Source organism: Oryctolagus cuniculus, chromosome X (assembly GCF_051225735.1).
Source record: "Oryctolagus cuniculus isolate XC-2025 breed Fujian yellow rabbit chromosome X, ASM5122573v1, whole genome shotgun sequence".
Lineage (NCBI taxonomy): Eukaryota > Metazoa > Chordata > Mammalia > Lagomorpha > Leporidae > Oryctolagus > Oryctolagus cuniculus.
The window spans coordinates 17,965,723-17,983,694 of record NC_142888.1 but is presented as its reverse complement, the minus strand read 5'-3'; the positions used below and the strand labels follow the sequence as shown (position 1 = coordinate 17,983,694).

The following is a 17,972-nucleotide window of genomic DNA, read 5'->3' as shown; positions in this document are numbered from 1 at the left end:
GCCGGTTCTAGTCCCAGCTGCTCCTCTTCCGATCAGGCTCTTTGCTATGACCTGGGAAAGCAGTAGAAGATGGCCCTAGGCCTTGGGCCCCAGCACCAATGTGGGAGACCCGGAAGAAGCTCCTGGCTTCAGATTGGCGCAGCTCTGGCCGTTGTGGCCAAGTGGGGAGTGAACCAGTGGATGGAAGATCTCTCTCCCTCTCTCTCGGCCTCTCCTCTCTGTGTAACTCTGACTTTCAAATAAATAAATACATCTTTTTTTAAAGATTTAAAAAAAGATTTTTAAAAAAGATGTATTTATTTATTTGAAAAGCAGAGTTACAGAGAGAAAGGTCTTCCATCCACTGGTTTACTCCCCAAATGGCCATGATGGCAGGAGCTGAGCCGACCAGGAGCCAGGAGTTTGTTCAAGGTCTCTCACGTGGGTGCAAGGGCCCAAGCACTTGGGCCATCCTCCACTGCTTTCCCAGGCATGTTAGCAGAGAGCTGGATCGAAATTGGAGCAACCAGGACCCATATGGGTCCCATATGAATGCCAGCACCGCAGGCAGTGGCTTAACCTACTATGCCGCAGCTCCAGCCCTGAAGTTTTTAAGTGTAGTGCTACCGTATGAGGGTAACTAAGAAATCCCATGGAAATAGATTTGTAAGATAAATGTATTTGATTCAAAAAATTGAAATACATGTATTTTTTCATAATACATATTTCCATGACCTTTTTAAATATTCCTGCTACATATGATTTAAATTTTTGCACCAAACTAAACTTATCCTTTAATACCAAGTCTCCATGAATTTTTTGAACTATCCTTATGCTGGTATGCTGTATTGTTGCTTCTAACAAACTAAAAACTCCAGTGCCTTAATATAGTAGAAGTATTTTCTGTTCCTTAGGAAGTACATGTATGCCTAGCCAAGGAGCTTTCGTGTATGTGGTTTTGTTTCTAAGGCATGTATTAATATATTAGATGCTCAGGGTCACAACCCATGCATGATAATTACTACAACACAAGGCTCTTGTTAATGTAACATTAATCCAAGCATATGTTTTTACAGAAACCTAGGTTCTGTCCCTTTGGTGGCTCTACCATCCCCTTGACAGCTGTTTTCAACTAGAGTTTCTCAAGGAAATTAAGTCCTGTTGAACATGATCTGAAGGCCTACGTTCTTGTTTTGTTTTCCAGGGATCGTACATACATGGCTGATTATAGATGGTTAGGTACTCATTAGTTACGATGCATGCCTTCGCCTTTGGTCATGGACAATCAGCATCAGCATCACCTGAAAAAAAACTTGAACAGCCAAATTCCTGGACAGCACCTGAGACCTATTAAACTCAGCTCCAGGGCTACGACCAGGCAGTCAGTGGTTTAATAAGGTCTCCAGGTGATTCTCTTGAGCCTAAAACATTGCGAGCACTGCTGTAGGAGCATTAGGACTTAATTTTCCTCCCCAATCTACTAGCGTTTGCCCTAGGACCTTGGAGTCCTCTGTTTTCAATCCATGGAAAGGGAAACAAAGATTTTTAAAAACCTCACTCATTTTTTACAGCATCAGCACACAACCAACCAACACCTCCTCTGCTCACATGGGCTGGAACAAAATCATATGGCTGCCCAGTGGAGTGTTGCAGCCAGCCTGTGTAAGCTCAGCAGGGCCTATTGGTGAATTCTCAGGCATGTTGTAAGCTACTTGACCTAATCTTAGTCGTTTAAAATTGGCTGTGATGAGAGAATTTACACCACAGAAATGAGCAATCATTAAAATTAGGCTCCACCCACCCGCCCCCACCCCGCAGAGAGCTAGTTGTTAAACACGTACCAGCCAGCACACCACTGGGCATACATGGGCTTTGCTGACACCACAAGGAGCTCAGAGTTGAAATGGCATTTCAGACGTACCCTATGTTGAGCCAAATTGGCCAGGCCTCTATATCCTCACCTTGACCAGTTACTGAACTAGGGCTACCCTGGAAGGCCGTGCTCTGGGACGAGGCAACTCTCTGCAGCTGCAGGATGTCTACTAAATTTCTTTCATCTGAGACAAGACTCTCTCCTTGAAGAGGCCTCTGGGGGGTGTATATCTTCATGTCCGCCAAGACCTGCTCCCCCCTCCAAGATGTTCTGAAACAATTGATCTGGGGTGATCCAGGGCTTTGGTTTTTTTTTAAAAAAAGCTTTCTGGAGGATTCCAGTATACAGCCACAATAGACGCTATTTAAATATCAAGACAATTACTGAGAAGGGACTGTTGTTTGCTTTCTTTTCAGTAATGTTTGCACTCTGCTCTATTTGAATGAAATTGTGCCTGGAGGAAGAGTTTGCGTGCAGCAAACAATCAATAAATATTTGTAGGGTGGCTGGCTAAAATAATTATAGTTCATTTGAAAGGAATTCTAGCCAGAAAAATTAATTTAGATGTAAAATATAATAGAAATCCAATAATACATTTACAGAATGAGTTAATAGCTTCATGAATTAAGTTATCTTCAAGGTGTTAGTCAAAAAGAGCAACCGGTGTGCTTTCTATTGCAGAGGAAGTTAGAAGACCTGAGCTCCGAGTGGAAGGTCGTCAACTATCTACTGCAAGAGCTCAGGGCAAAGCGGCCTGACCTCCCTCCTGGACCAGCTACTATCGGAGCCTGTAAGTACCCTGCTGCCTGTACTCTTTGGCTTTAGGTATCTGCTTAAAATCCCAATTATGAAGTGACGTTTGAGGGAAAGGAAAAGTTTGTTCTGACTTTGAAAATGGGGACAAGCCTTCATGTTAATTACTGTGCGGAATGTTTGATTGTGTTCCTTGGAAATTGACTTTGATTCGAAGCGTGCCTGACAAAGACATTTTGGCGAGCGCTGTGTTCTTTGGATGGCAAGGAGAATGAGAGGCCTCAGGCAGTCCTACAGGAGACCTGGAGCTGTGTGGGATTGCAGGGAGAACTCTTTGTATCCCTGATCCAGCCTTCCTCTGCCCTGGAAGCAAAGGGAGAGCTTGGAAGAGCTGTCTGGGGCAGGGAGCAATTCCTAGCGAGGAACAACCAATACTCCCTGCAGCCAGGAAAGGGCGTGCCGTCCCTGAAGGGAGGATCAGGATGCGTGCCAGAGAATCCCGACACTGAATACATGAAGAGTCTATCTCAGTGAGTCCTGTATCAGTAGTCCTCGAATAAGTCTGCAATGTTCACAGAAATCTGCATACTGCCCTTAACACCTCTGTCTATCCCATTTGAAGACAACTTTAAGAACACTCCATTTTTGTTCAAGAAAAGACTGTGATTACTGCAAGCTAAAAGTTAAAAGCTACATTTGTAATGTTTGATTTTCTGCATATTTTAGTCCATTTTATTTTACATCCTATTTAGTTGTTAAAGGAAGAAATGCATAAAATCTCACGGCAACATTAATGCTGGCTTCACTCTCAAGGAAGCAAGCCAGAAAAAGGCTTTGCTGTACCAATTCTATAATTAGGCAGAATTAAAAACGTCTTTGTGGTCTTTTTTTTTTTTTTTTTGCTCTGTTTTTCAAAGATGGAAGTATTAAAGGTTGGTCACTAGTGTTTTAGGTAAAGTTGATCTTTATATCAAGTGGAAATATACCCATATTGGAAGAATCACAGCCAGAGTAAGACAGCCTTAGTTTAGTAAAAGGCCTAAATAATGATTGGGTTAAAAAGACCATAGTATCTTGGGATAGCATCTCACGTGCCACCTGGGGGTTCTGAGCAGTCATCAGAGTTAGATTTAATGGCATTGGAGACTTGAACAAGATGTGCAAGCGTTGTGTTTTTTTGGTCAACCTGGGACACTAAAATGCTCTATCAGGGTTTATATTCAACTAATTGTGTCAGGTTTATTTCTTTTTATGAGCTGCAATTTTTGGTTCTCAGCACATAGGCATGGTTTGTCCCTATATAATCACGTATTAGTGCTTGTTCTCTAGCTGTCTCTGGTATGTTCAGCTTCCGACTAACTCTGTGACGTTTTTGTATTAAAATGATTTTAATAAGTTTGTTAAACTCTGAATTTAAGGATTTATACACCCCATTTGAGCTAATTTACACATGGTAGGGAGGCTCCAAAGTCAGGGCTCAAAATCTATTTAACATATAACATACCTAAATGTAACAGTAATGCTCTTCAATGGAAAATACATTCAGTGTTCCTGTTTTCATTTGAAGCAACATATATAATTCATCCACTTAATAAATATTTATAAGTCCTATGCATTAGGCATTAGCTTGAGCATACAGCATAGAATGAGAGTCTCTCCTTTCATCAACCATCTATTCTAATTCAAAGAGAAAGGTGAGAGCTGATAGAGAAGAAAATATACAGTGTCTCAATAGTTACAGGTGCTGTAGACTATAATCTCCAGATGCCAAGCGGACCTTTAGTAGCAATGCAGAATGTCAGGCCTACCCCACACCCACTGGATCACCGTCTATACACGTCAACGTTTAAGAAACACAATCATAGAGAACTAGAAAGCAGGGTAAGAGGGCGAGGGAGTGGGAGTGAGGGCATCAGTGCTCACAGTGTGCTCAGGGAAACTAGTCCATGAGGAGAACATCTAAGATCAGAAAGCTGAGGTAAGGGAGGAAGCGAGCTGTAGGTATTGGGGGCGGGGCTTGATAACCCAGGAAGGGAGAGAACAGTCAGGGTAGAGATGCTGAAGGAGGAGCAAGATGGAATAATGTCAAGATGGAATAATAATGTCCGTGAGGCTGGAGCAAAGGTAAAGCAAAGAGTGATGCAGACAGTGAGAGAGAGATCTTCCATAGCTCTGCCTTAGCTCCCTTTACCCTGCACCCGGGCACATCCCCTCTCCTGCTTCTTGCCTTGCCCCTACGCCCTTCATATTGCTGCCAGCAGGGAGTCTGGGAGTGTCCTCAGCTCCCAGCTTGGAGTTGGAATCAGAGCTACAGAAGAACTGAACAGCAGAAGTGGGGTGGGGGTGGGGTGAAGGGAGAGGAATTTTCTAAAAAGCAGCGACTTTTCATTTCTTTTAGCAAATTGACACACAGCTGGGCATAAAGTCAAAATGTTAAACACACAAATGTTGAATGAAACGAATCAACAGGGAGTCAGTCAGAGCCAGAGCTGCTTTTATTCAAATAAGACATTTTTTTTTCCTTTAATGTGGTGGTTTAAACATCAGAATTCAGAACTGTTTATACTCCTGAATTTCTGACTCACAGGACATTAATCTGAAATACATATAATATTAAAAATAGAATTTGTCATATGGTTCTGAGTATTTCATTTGCAATATTACAGTATAATTAGTTTATAGTTCATCATAATGTTTTTCTATGGCCCTGGTTCTGTTGTGTGCTAATATCATATTTGTCATATTTATATTTTTATCCTCAAAGTATATATGGTTATCCACAATTTTTAAAGGTAGGAAAGCCAAGGTTTCGAGGGGGAAATACCAAGACCACACAGCTAGAGGGAGGGAGAGGCAGGATTCCAATTCCAGTATGCCAGCCTCTAAAGCTTGTGTTATTTTGTTTCCTTGCTGTACCTTGCACTATATTTCTGTCCAAGAACCCAATGGCAATTCCAGATACGGAGGCGGCTAGCCAGTAGTTAACGTAATTTAATTCCATCTTGGATGTATGTGGCAAAAGGTGTTAGGATTGTTTCCTCTACCTAAGAAGTAGAAGAAAGCAGCTTACTCTGTTGGAGTTTCCTAGGAGCGGAACTCTGAACTTGGAGTAATTGCTGAAATGATCATCTGAATGAATATTCCTTTTACCTTTGTGGTAACTGAGACCCAAACAGCTTTCATTTAACACTAAGCCAAGCTCCCTCTGGCTGCTTGTTTAAGTGGAGTGGTTCTGCCCGAGGTGTATAAATTGTTTCAATTTGCAGAACAAATGGCAAGATGGAAAATAAAATACTTTCCCAGTTGTTGTTGCTTGGGTACTGAGATGTAACAGCTATCCAGTGTTACATGAAAGTGGCCCAAAATTTAATGACTTAAAACGTGTTGTTTATTGGGTCATGATTCTGTGGGTCTGCAGTTTTTCTTAGGATTAACTGGATAATAATTGTGATGGTTTTGGTTGGTGTTATTGATGTGAATGGAATTATCAGGCAACTCGACAGAAGTTATATGGTGTAAAATTGGCTCATTCATATATCTGGCAGCTGGTTGTTAGCTGGAGAACCATGGTTCTTCACAATGCCTCCCAGCCTCCAGTGAGCTGAACTGGTCCTTACAATATGGTGTGCAGAGTGGTGTTCCAAGAAAGGGAGAACAGAAGCTACAAGACTCCTTGATGCTTAGATTTTGAAGTTTGTACAACATTATTTTCACGATAGTCTACATGTCAAGGCAAGTTGAAAGCTCAGCCCATTTTTGAGAGGAGTGAAAATACCTCATTTCTGGAAGGGATGAGTTGCAGTGTCACATTGAAAAGGGGCATGTGTATTTGGATGAAAAGCTTTATTGTAGTCTTCTTGATATACAGATCAGTATCTTGGGGAACAGAGGGAAAGGCAGATAGAAAAAATGTTGGTCTACATCCAGTGGTCAGTGTCATTGGCTCTCAAACTCGCACACATTAGAACCACACACTTCATACTAAAGCACAGATGTGCTTCAATATTAGCATTTCTTACTGAATAGGTCTAGTTGAGAATTAGATCTCTAAAATGTTCCCAGGTGATGCTGATGCTATGGACTCTGGTACTGCACTTGAACTAGTGTCATAGGCCTATGGTGAGTGGGGGAAAGGTTCATCCTTGCTGCTGTGTGCAGCATGGAGTGGGATTCCAGTGACATCCAATTCTGTGGATACCAAAAGACCTCCATGGTAGTTTATGGACCTCCACCCCCTACTTTTTCTCCCCACTGAGTACTTAGTGGCTTAGAAGTTCAAGGAGGTAGACAACACATTACATCAGGCAGCATTTATCCAACAGAGGGGTTCAGTGTTCCGAGCAGAGACCTGTGGAGAAGATAGTCATGCTTATATGAAGTTCCTTTAGAGACATTCAGAAATGTTTAAGACGACAGAACCTTGCACCAGGCTGTGAAGGCCTGCACAGCAGATAGAGGCAAAAAGCCAGAAAATCTGGTTGTAAATGTCAGTAATGAATCCTTTCTTATCCACAAGCTGCTGGGCCTGAGAACATTTATCTCCTAAAAAACTTGATTTAGTATTTTCAATAAAATTGCATATAGGACACGCTTAATGTGAAGATTCCAAATCAGAATTGTTTATTCAAATAGCTCAGGGTAATAACTAGGAAATGAATGATCATTGTATATGGACTTGTAGATGTGCCAGTTAAGTTTTTTTCTTTAGCTGATTAAACACTGCTATATCCATCTCTTTCTATAATTAATATTGGAGGGAGCAGGTCTCAAGTATAATTAGGGAAGCAGAGCACTAGAGGTCAAGAAGCCTAAATTCTAATCTCAGTTGCAATACCAACTAGATATGGGATCAACACATTCTTGATATAAAGGGCCAGAGAATAAATGCTCAGCTTTTTGGGTCATGTGGCCAACTCGGTATACTAAAAGCAATCATGCCATAGATATTATGTAAATTAAGGGGTGCAGCTCTGAGTCAATAACTATTTATAGAAACAGTGTTAGTGGGTCAGATTTGACCCTACCCATATCCCCTTGGATACTCACCTTTCATGCAAACCCTGAGACTTCTGGCTAAAAGTTGTTGCTCCCCCTCTTCGTGGAGGAACGACACAGGACCCTGCGCTGTTCTTTTGTCTGCTCGGCCCTCCCCAGGTTTGCTGCTGGTTCTTCCCGGGTTGGCTACTGTCCCTTCCACCTCCGTGGAAGGGCGGTTCCCCCTGGCCACTTTCCCCACTTCCGCAGGGGAGCGGCACACTGCCGGCCGGCTCTCTCGGGGGCTGCACAGGTGTTCCCCTTAGATGTTCCCCTTAGATGTTCCTCTTAGATGTTCCTGGTGCATGCCGTCTCTCTCCTCCTTTATAGTCCTCCTCCGCCAATCCCAACTCGGCTGCCCACACGCCGAGTACGCTGCTCTCCTCCAATCAGGAGCAGGATCAGCTCCTGGAGGTCATCACTCAAGTTGGCAAGAGGCAGCTGTGTAGAAGCTGTTGCCTCCTCTCCCAGCGCCATATTGTGGGAGAGCAGATGTATAGAATAAGTCTTAATTCCAGTAACTCAGTCCAGTCCAGGTTGCTCCCCACAAAAAGTACCTGTAGCTGTGCCAGGTTCTTGGTCATGCCACAGGAGAAGCTCACCACCTTGCAGAAGCATTAGAAAGCATCCCTAAGACAGCTCTTAGACACCAATGGACAGAAGTTGTTGGGTAAATATTGTATCTTCTTTACCCCTTGGGTAGGATACTCTTGAGGCATGTTGCATACCAAATGTCTCCAGTGAGCTGATGGTTAGTATGATTTGTAAAGGCTTCCATACCATTTTCGTTCGTTTCCTTCCTCCTCTACCATGGCTTTCTGGGTTGACTTCCAATTAAACAACTTAGACTTAAACCCTAGTCTGTTTTCCAGATGACAAGGCCAAGTGTCAGAAGGTTAAATAATTGATCCAAGGTTACAAAGCTAGGCAGTAGCAGAATGAATATTCAAAGATAAGTCTTGATGTTTCCAAAGCTTATGTTATTAATCAGAACACCATATCTCAAGCAGTGATTTATTTTTCTTCACCTGAATATTTGAAGGCTACATTTAAATTAAATATCATGGGTGGGCATATGGCTTAATGGATAAAGTGCTGGTTAAGATTCCCACTAAGACATCTACATTCCATATTAGAGTGCCTGGGTTCAAGTCCTCGTTCAAGCTCCTGATGCCACCTTCCTACTAATGCACACCCTGGCAGGCAGCCATGATGGCTCAAGAACTTGAGTTCCTGTTCTTGCCACCGATGTGGGATTGAGGTCATGGCTCCTGACTTCAGTCTCAGCCAGCCCTCTATGTTGTGGACGTTTAGAGAATGAATCAATGGGTGGGAGCTCAATTGGCCTGTCTCTTTCTGTCCCTGTCCCTCTCAAATACAAAATACATAAAATAATGTATTAAATACAAGGGGACTTCAAAAAGTTCATGGAAATGTGCGTTAGCTTTTAATGTCCTGTTTCCATGAACTTTTTGAAGTACCCTCAAACATGAGTTACTTATGCAATTATTAGTTGCACTTAGTTCAAAAATATTTTAAATATCTAGGCAGTTTGATAAAAGCGAGAGGTTATTTGGAGCATAACTACAATCTTGACATACTGCAATTTGTTTGGTTTAAAATGTGAGAAAACAATTGAGTGTGAAAACAGCCCTCATTGACCTGCAATAGTAATGAGAGTAGAAAGAAAGGAAGTTGCCAGTTCTTCCTCCTTACATTCTTACTCCTCTCTTGTGGTCAGATTCCTCTCAGACACATAGGGAGAGATGTCCCCCAAATCTTGTCCCATTTCTATTGATTTTGCTTCATTTGAGCTTCTCAAGTAAGGCAAGTCAGTGTGAGTGGAACCAAATCTTCCTCTGCCTCATTAACAGATGACTTCTCTCCTGCCAACATTGAGGATATGGCCATAGTATCACTGATTTATATTTAATACCTCTAAACCTGGAAACTTCCTCAAAGTCTAATACACTAGGAGAAAAATTTTATACCTGTATGCCCAGACCTTAGGGCCCAGGACATGAAGATCCAGATTGGGACATGTCAGAACAACTTGGAGCCATTTGTGGGTTTATATACCCCTTTACTCACAGTTGTGAGAAATGCACGCAGAACAGCCAATTGCCCCTAATGGTGGTGGGGCCAGAGGAGATATCTTCCTTCGTGTCCATGGCAGCCACTGGACACATACACAGAGACATCTGTCGACATCCACGTGTAGCCACATACAGTTGTATCCACCAATAGCCGCATACACACATCCACATCTCCCCACAAGCAGCTAGCTGAGCCTAGCCATGCCAACCAGTTGCTTACATGGCATTACAAACAATAGTGGCCTGTAGCCAAACTGTTACATATTAAGGCTGTGGCCAGCTAGCCAAGCAGGTGGGCCTGTTGGTTACCATGACACCGGTTACCATAGAGGCACAAAGACATGGGAGCACAGAGACATGGGAGCACAGAGATAAGGGGACAAGGGCAAAATCATGGGAACTTGATAACTTCACCTTCCCAAGTTGACCTCCTCAACAGTACCCTCAAAAATAGGAAGCTTCTTAGTTATAAGAAATCAAATTAAGTACATTCTCAAGATATTTCAGCAACTTGAGCAAATTCAGATATTCCAACTTTTGGCACAAAATAACTTAAAAATCATAGGAAGGTGTTCATGCTAGCAATTAAGATGCAAGTTGAGATACTTGTATCTCATATTGATGTACCTGGGTGTGAATCCTGGCTCTGATATTGATCCCAGCCTTCTGATGTACACACTGGGAGGCAGCAGGTGATGGCTCAAGTAGTTGGGTCCCTACCACCAGCATAGGACATCTATATTGAGTTCCTGACTTTGGCCTCAGCCCAGCTATGCCATTGTAGGCATTTAGGGGAGTTAATCAGGATGAATGTGTTCATTTCTCATTCTTTCTCTCTTTCTCCTCTCTCTCTCTCTCTCTCTCTCTCTCTCTCTCTCTGTCTCTCTCTGTGTGTGTGTGTGTGTGTGTGTCTCACTTGAATAACTAATTTCAAAAACTTAAAGCCATAAGAGGTATAGGTGCTTGAAATATTAAAAGGAAAATGACAATAAACTGGGGCGGGGGAGGCCCCAGTATCAATCCCATTGATCAGAGGGAAATCTTTGTATGTGGGCAGTGGGGTCTCTGGCCCTGGGCACCTTCTTCAGACAATGCTCCCTGGTTAACAGGCAATGCATAATAGTAGCACTGTTAACATCCAAGACAGTGATAGTCTCCTTAGATATCAATGATCTGTATTGTGATGATGAGATTCCCTTTCTTCTCCCTCTCTTAACCCTGTGGCAGTTTTACTTCTTGGTTACCATCTCCATTTTGAGCTATGCTTTGGGATCTGAACTGGCAAAGGAAGAGATGCTGTAATCCATCATTTCTAATGCTTATTGGAAGCATTCCTGGAAGTTTCTGTGTGTGTGTATGTGTGTGTGTGCGCACACACACATAGGAGGAGGAGAAGGAGGAGCAGATGAACACAAATGGCCAAATAAAGTATTCCAATCATTAGAGGTTTTTCAATTACACATGTCCTGCATTGTGACAGAAAAAAAATGTTAAGTAAAATTATCTTAACCTTCTCAAGTTAACTTCCTCCAAGAACCTTCGCTTGAAATCACTCTACAATATTTCGGAATGTTGAATGCCATATGACTGAAAGGAAATTAAAACTATCAGAAAAACTCATGAAAATAAGTGCCCCACAGCTCACACAGAAGGCTTTAATATGTATTCCTAATATTTTCCAAAACTCTGCTGACAAGTTTTAAAATTGAATATAGCTTTACCCTCAAATAAAGATGATTCCAAAAGGAAGTTGTAGTAGTGTTAAACTTACATTGTAGATTTTAAGATTGTTGTCTGAAAAGTATTAGGTTGATCTTTCTTCCCCACTATCTTTGGAAAGACTTGCTTTCTCTTGGAAGCAATCTTGGGAAAGATAACTGCCTACACTCTCCTTAAATAATGACAAGTATGTAGAGTTCCACTGTTACAATTATACTCAGAAATCTTTCAATTGCCTAATCCAAATTCCAGTTTCCGTCTTAATTTATTTTTTTTTTGAGTAGAAAAAGAACATTTCTCGTTGCTGCACATTTAGACAGTCTATTATTTACTCTTGCAATCTATTATTTACTCTCCCTTCAAACTTCCCTTTTCTAACATAAATCAGGCAAATCTCCATGGCCTGTCAACAATAAAGTCATTTCTCAAATGTTTTAGCATGAGGTCCCCTTCTTGCTAAGTGTGTTTCTGATACTAGTTTTCTGTTGTGGACTTCATAATCGGAACCTATTTGGTAATTACTGGTTGATCCATGACTTAGTTGCATTAAAATGTCTGTTTTACCCTTTTCCTACCCTTCTAGGCTGCTGCAATATATGTCTAGATTTTATTCAATAGCTAATATGTAGTAGGTATTCAAGCAGGCTTTTTTGACTGGATGGTTAAGTACACGTATGTTAGAGTTGCATCAAATAAGTCAACCTTCTATATAATTATAATACCAGTGAAATTAAGTGATTATAAATGCTTGTGCAGCTGTTGAGAGCCAGAATTCATATCCAAACTAACACCTTCTGAATTGGATTTCACTGCTCTTCAATATTCTTACAGATCTCAACATTTTTTCCTGCTGAGACATAGCTGATAGGTTTATCTTTGCAATCTCAGTGGTGAATCCTGTTTTTGTTTTGTTTTGCTTTTACAACTTCAGAACTGTTCAAATAGGAATGTTCTGTGGCTTTAATGAAAATCTCTCAAGCCAGATCTTACTCATTCCATGACCTTCATCACTGAAGGTGTCTTGATACTCAAGAAGCTCTGCTTTATGTATGGTCTTCTTAATATTCATATAATTCATTCCTTCTCTCATCTTCAATAATTTAAAGAAAATAGGTTTTAATCCCATATCCAAGGTGCTTGCCAGTTCATGATGAGTTCATTACACAGACACTCAATTTAGATATCATAATATTTAGGTAAACTTGCTAATCGCATTAACTCTACCAGTGTCTAAATTGCACTATAGACCCACAATAGAAGAAAAATGAGAATTTTAATGCCTTTGATTCTTGATTCTGGAATCATTATCACACCCTCAAAAATCATTTTTCTCCAACAACAAAAAGCAGAAAGTAAAGTGCCTCTATAAACATAGAAGACAATATTGAGTTAAAACAGAATAGTCAATCCCCAATGTTCACTTTGTTTCCTAGTTTTATTAATTAATCCCCTAACCCCAAAATTTATGGATAAAAGATATAAAGAAGCTTTCTATAATGTTAGCTCTGGATTATAAGTGGAGGAACTTATTTTCCTTGAAAAGAGGGAACAAATTTGTTTCATTGATTATTAGCATGTGTTTTTACCCTATGACTTAGTGATAAGCATTTTTACCTACTGAGTTTGGAATGATCCCAAGAGAAATCTTACCATTCTTCTTGCTGATTCTTATTTCTCTGAAGTAAAATACATCTTTTTCTTTGGAACCTGCACTCTATGTTTAGCAAATAAGACCTAACTCAGAATTGAATTGTGCAATTTGATTTGAGATTTTCTTTTCAATAAATTTTATTTTTGTCCAGTACAGCTGACATCCACTCCCACAAGCTGAAAGACAAACTTGTCTAATAAAGCTTTCAGATTCAATTTGCTTTCTGCTTATAGCTTGAGGAATCTCTGGAGGTCACTCACAGCATGTGCTGCAACCCAACAGGGAGAAGTAATGAAAAGATTCTGGTTAAAAAGCTGACACTATCCCTTCCAACCTCCTTGAATGTGAATATAATAAGCAAGTTTATAGACGCAAATCTGTATGATCCTAGGGATTTTCATCTTGATCTCTGACTCCAAGGAACATTTGGATGCATGATTTCGTATCTATTATCTGGATGAATAAACACTTCATATTGAGTATATTGATGAAAATGTGCTTAAACAACAAAAGTCTGATGTAAATCAGGCAAAACCACATTGTCACTTCATGTTTAACACAGTTAGAGGGTCTATAAGGTCTCACAGTCTGGTTCTTTTTCAGTAATACACAGCCATATCATGGCTGTTTTCAAAAATAATACCTGATTTCATCTCAGTTATTCCCCATGGCTTTTGCATTGACCCCAGCATACCTAGTATTTATCTTGGAGCTAACATCCATGGATGCCTTGCTCATATCAGGCATTTGGCTAAGCATTCTTTGTGCAATGTTCTGTTTAATCTTAAAGAACTCTTATAAAATATGTACTACAATTTTTTTCTTACATAGGAGGAAACGGGGACCTAGAGAGAATGCTAATCCCAGAAACACCCAGATACTAAGTAGGCAAAGCATGGTCCTAGACCCACATCTTTCTAAAATTCATGCCCTCTGTTACCTTTATATTAAATATACTACATCTTAATTGTATATTCTGTGAATACTCCATGTACTATATAATCAACTCTAGCATATTGTTATGTTAGTAAATATTTTCCCAATTAATTTCAACAATACTCTCAAAGGCAAATATCATATTTTCCCCTGATCTGTGATAACTAATAGAGTACAAAAAATGTAATGTGTATAAGCAAAGTTGACGTTTTGAGATCTGTTGTTTACAGCCCTTGTCTCTACTGTTGAGGAACAGTGGTATTTTCTGCTTACTATTTGTTGAATTCTTTACTTAGTGTAGGGTTAATCTTACAAGTATAAAGTGCACTGAAAGTAGGTCATTATAAAAATTAAAAGAATAAGAAAGGAAGGGAGGGTGGCAGCGTGGGAGGGAGGGTAGGGTGGGAAGTATCACTCTATGCTCCTAATCTGTATATATGACATATATGAAATTCGTTCACCTTATAAACTAAATTAATTTCAAATATATATATTTAAACAATGCTTCATCTAGTCTATTTTTCAATAATACTATGACCCCTTTGGTAGATACATTTTTGTGTTCAGACCTAGTTTTCCAAATTATCCCCTAGAATTTTCTTTATTTAGTAGCTTTGGTGAGTGAGTGGACCCCATCCCTACTGTAACATGAAATAATAGAAAGAAATATCGTGTGAAATTGCACTGAACCAAGCATGCAAACCAGAAACCTAAAGTCCATCGTCTCTTCTGAAAGACATTCCCTTCTGCCCTCAAGAAGTACGTGCTCCTCCAGAAAAGTCCCCAGACTTCATCTGGCTTCCCATTTCTAGTTGCAACCAGTCTGCTGCCCTTCCTCTTTTAATGCTACACATGATATGATTTTTCTTTATATTTCACTTGAAAAGGTGCTTATTTGCCTGAATAATACAAAACACCGTGAGACTGGATAATATTGAAATGCCTATGGAAATACAAGGGAGCAAAGTTAGAGCAGTGTTGGAACTCATCAAAATAGATGTTGCTGACCTCTGAACTTGCTGGTGCCCCACTTACGCGTGCCTTTTGACTGGAATTTATTCTTCCCATGTGGATAAATATAAAGCATTGTACTAAAAGCCAGCGTGAGCTAGCAGTGGGTGCAAGTGGATTGAGAGGAATGAGTGGGCAGATCTGAGTGGGCGGACTAGATGAGGTCAGTAATATGCCCTGCTGTGGGATGCACACTCAAGGAATAAATCTGTGGTGGCGGAATAACTAAAGGAAAATTAAGGTTGGCCAGACCACCACATGAATATAAACTAAACCAAGTTATGACTATAGTTAGTAAAACCAGAAATAGAGAAATCAGAACACTCAAATCTGTACCATCTTAAAAAAATACAACTTTTTACATGTGTATATTATTTACTGTGATCACAAAAATATCCTAGAAGAATAAGGATTATAGTTTTGCTGCAGTTGGAAAAACTGAAAAAGAGAAGACTCAAAAGACAGAAGCTCTTCTCTTCCTATTTCTAGTCCATTGTTCATCTAACTACAGTAGTGACAATAGGAATTTATTCACCAAATCATAGCACACTGCAATTAGAGGATGCTTTTTGAAGCCTGAAAGATGTAATTTGAGGCAAATAAAAAATCCCTTTCTACAAAGTAAATTATTAGTTTATATAATTCGCTGTTGCAGTAAGAGGTGCAGGTTAATAATGTAAATTGCTTCAAGAAGCGTTTAGATCAGGGGTTTGTAATTTTTTTTCTATAAAGATCCAGATAGCAAATATTTTTGGCTTTGCCAGTCAGAAGGTCTCCTTTGAAGTCACTCAACTCTTCTACCAAAGTTCAAAAGTAGTCAAAGATAGTTTTCAAATGAATGAGTATGGCTGTGTTCCAGTAAAACTGTATTTAAAAAAAAAATAAGCAGTGGGTCAGATTTGGCCCACAAGCCAAATAGTTCATTGAACCCTATTTTAGAAAAAGACTTGCTGATAGATTCATAATAGTTAATAAAGGGAATATAGTTTTGAATACACTTCTTTAACCTTTTAAGGTTTCTTCTGAGGAGAAAGTATTTATTATTATAAGTATTTTTAATGCTTACTCAGAAACAAGAATACCCTTTGCCTAGCATAGGATGATGATCTGTAAAGCTACTCATGGTAAGAATGAAGAGATGGTGTGAGATACTTAGTACAGTCATTGAAAGTGCTTTACTCTCAGTTGAAAAAAAAAAAAGAGAGTAGTAGTTTTATAGATGCACTTAAGCCTAAAATACTAGTTCTTACCTTGAAGAATATTTTCTCATCTCCAGAGCAAAATTAAAAAGAGGAGACAACTAGATTTTAAATTTGCTTTTTATTCTGGTGAACACGTTTTATATAGTTATTGAAGTACCTAGAGAAATATTCATCCTTATGTTGAGGTAACCATTTCTGTGTGAGGATACTTTAGAAAGTTTATGAAAAATGGAAATAAAATGTTAATTTTGAGGCAAAAATTTTTAAATCCATGCATCGTTTTTTCATGCTATGAATTTTCCATGAACTTTTTGAAGAACCTCCATATGAATGATTTTCTTTTCTTTTTTTTTTCTTTTTATTTATTTTTTTGACAGGCAGAGTAGACAGTGAGAGAGAGAGACAGAGAAAAAGGTCTTCCTTTACCGTTGGTTCACCCTCCAATGGCCGGCATACCGTGCTGATCCAATGGCAGGAGCCAGGTACTCATCCTGGTCTCCCATGGGGTGCAGGGCCCAAGCACTTGGGCCATCCTCCACTGCACTCCCTGGCCACAGTAGAGAGCTGGCCTGGAAGAGGGGCAACTGGGACAGAATCCGGCGCCCCGACCGGGACTAGAACCCGGTGTGCCGGCGCCACAAGGCAGAGGATTAGCCTAGTGAGCCGCGGCGCCGGCCAGGATGATTTTCAAAATGTTTTGCACCAATAAAAACTTATCTTAAAGTTGCTTTTTTTTCCATGAACTTTTTGAACTGCCCTTACGTCAAGTGGAATGTAGTTTCTGCTCATATTACACATCATATCTAAGTTGTCTTTGACCCTGAAGTGATTAGCACACATTTGCTAAGGGAGGAGGGTATGCCTAAGTACAGAAAACAGCTATGAGAATGTTGCTTCAACTGACTGCTGTAAATAATGAACTAGTTGGGGAGAGCTGACGTGTATGGTCAAAGGCAGTAGCAGATGTCACCATCAGTGTAATGAGACCATTTCCGAGTATACTATTTGACTTGTTGAAATTCCTTCTACATTGTGTTATGCAATTTTTTTCTATTTTTAGACAATGTCTTTTTCTTTTTTGAAAGGTTTATTTATTTATTTGAGAGGTAGAGTTACAGAGATAGGGAGAGGCAGAGAGAAAGGTCTTCCATCCACTGGTTCACTCTACAAATGGCCACAACAGCCAGAGCCGAAGACAGGAGCCAGGAGCTTCTTCCAGGTCTCCCACATGGGTGCAGGGGCCCAAGGCCTAGACCCATCATCCACTGCTTTCTCAGGCACATTAGCAGGGAGCTGGACTGGAAGGGGAGCAGATGGGACTTGAACTAGCACCCATATGGGATGCCAGTGCCACAAGTGGCAGGTTTACCCACTAAGCCACAGCAGTGACCTCTAAATAATTTCTTAAGACTTAGTATATGCTGCTATGTGTTAGATGCTAGGGATACAATATTGATCCAGGTGAGCACTATTCCTAGACTCACAGAAAGTAAGGCAATTAACCATATGTGACAAATACTAGCATTTAGAATTCTGTGGATGAACCAGGAAGAATCTCCTAACTCAGTCTGTAGTAGTGCAATAGAGGAGTAGCAGGGAAAACTTTCTGTGAACAATGGAACTTTAATGATGGCTTCTCAGGGACATGGAGTTGTACCCAGGAAAACAAGAGGGAGACTAGATTGCCACGGTGGAGAAACAAGACGTGTAAAGGTTGG

The 17,972-nt window shown here is 40.3% G+C and overlaps 1 protein-coding gene across 14 annotated transcripts in view; it reads left to right on the top strand.

The window, feature by feature from the left end:
• DMD (dystrophin) overlaps positions 1-17,972 on the top strand; it is a 2,249,390-nt gene that overhangs the window by 1,539,484 nt on the left and 691,934 nt on the right. For 13 of the 14 annotated variants that reach the window (XM_070067426.2, XM_051827673.3, XM_070067427.2 and 10 more), the window contains one exon: positions 2,534-2,642. In XM_070067426.2, coding sequence (XP_069923527.2) covers positions 2,534-2,642 — 109 coding nt within the window. Of the gene's footprint in view, positions 1-2,060; positions 2,142-2,533; positions 2,643-17,972 lie in introns of those variants that run through there. The other variant, XM_089324364.1, reaches the window with a different exon arrangement.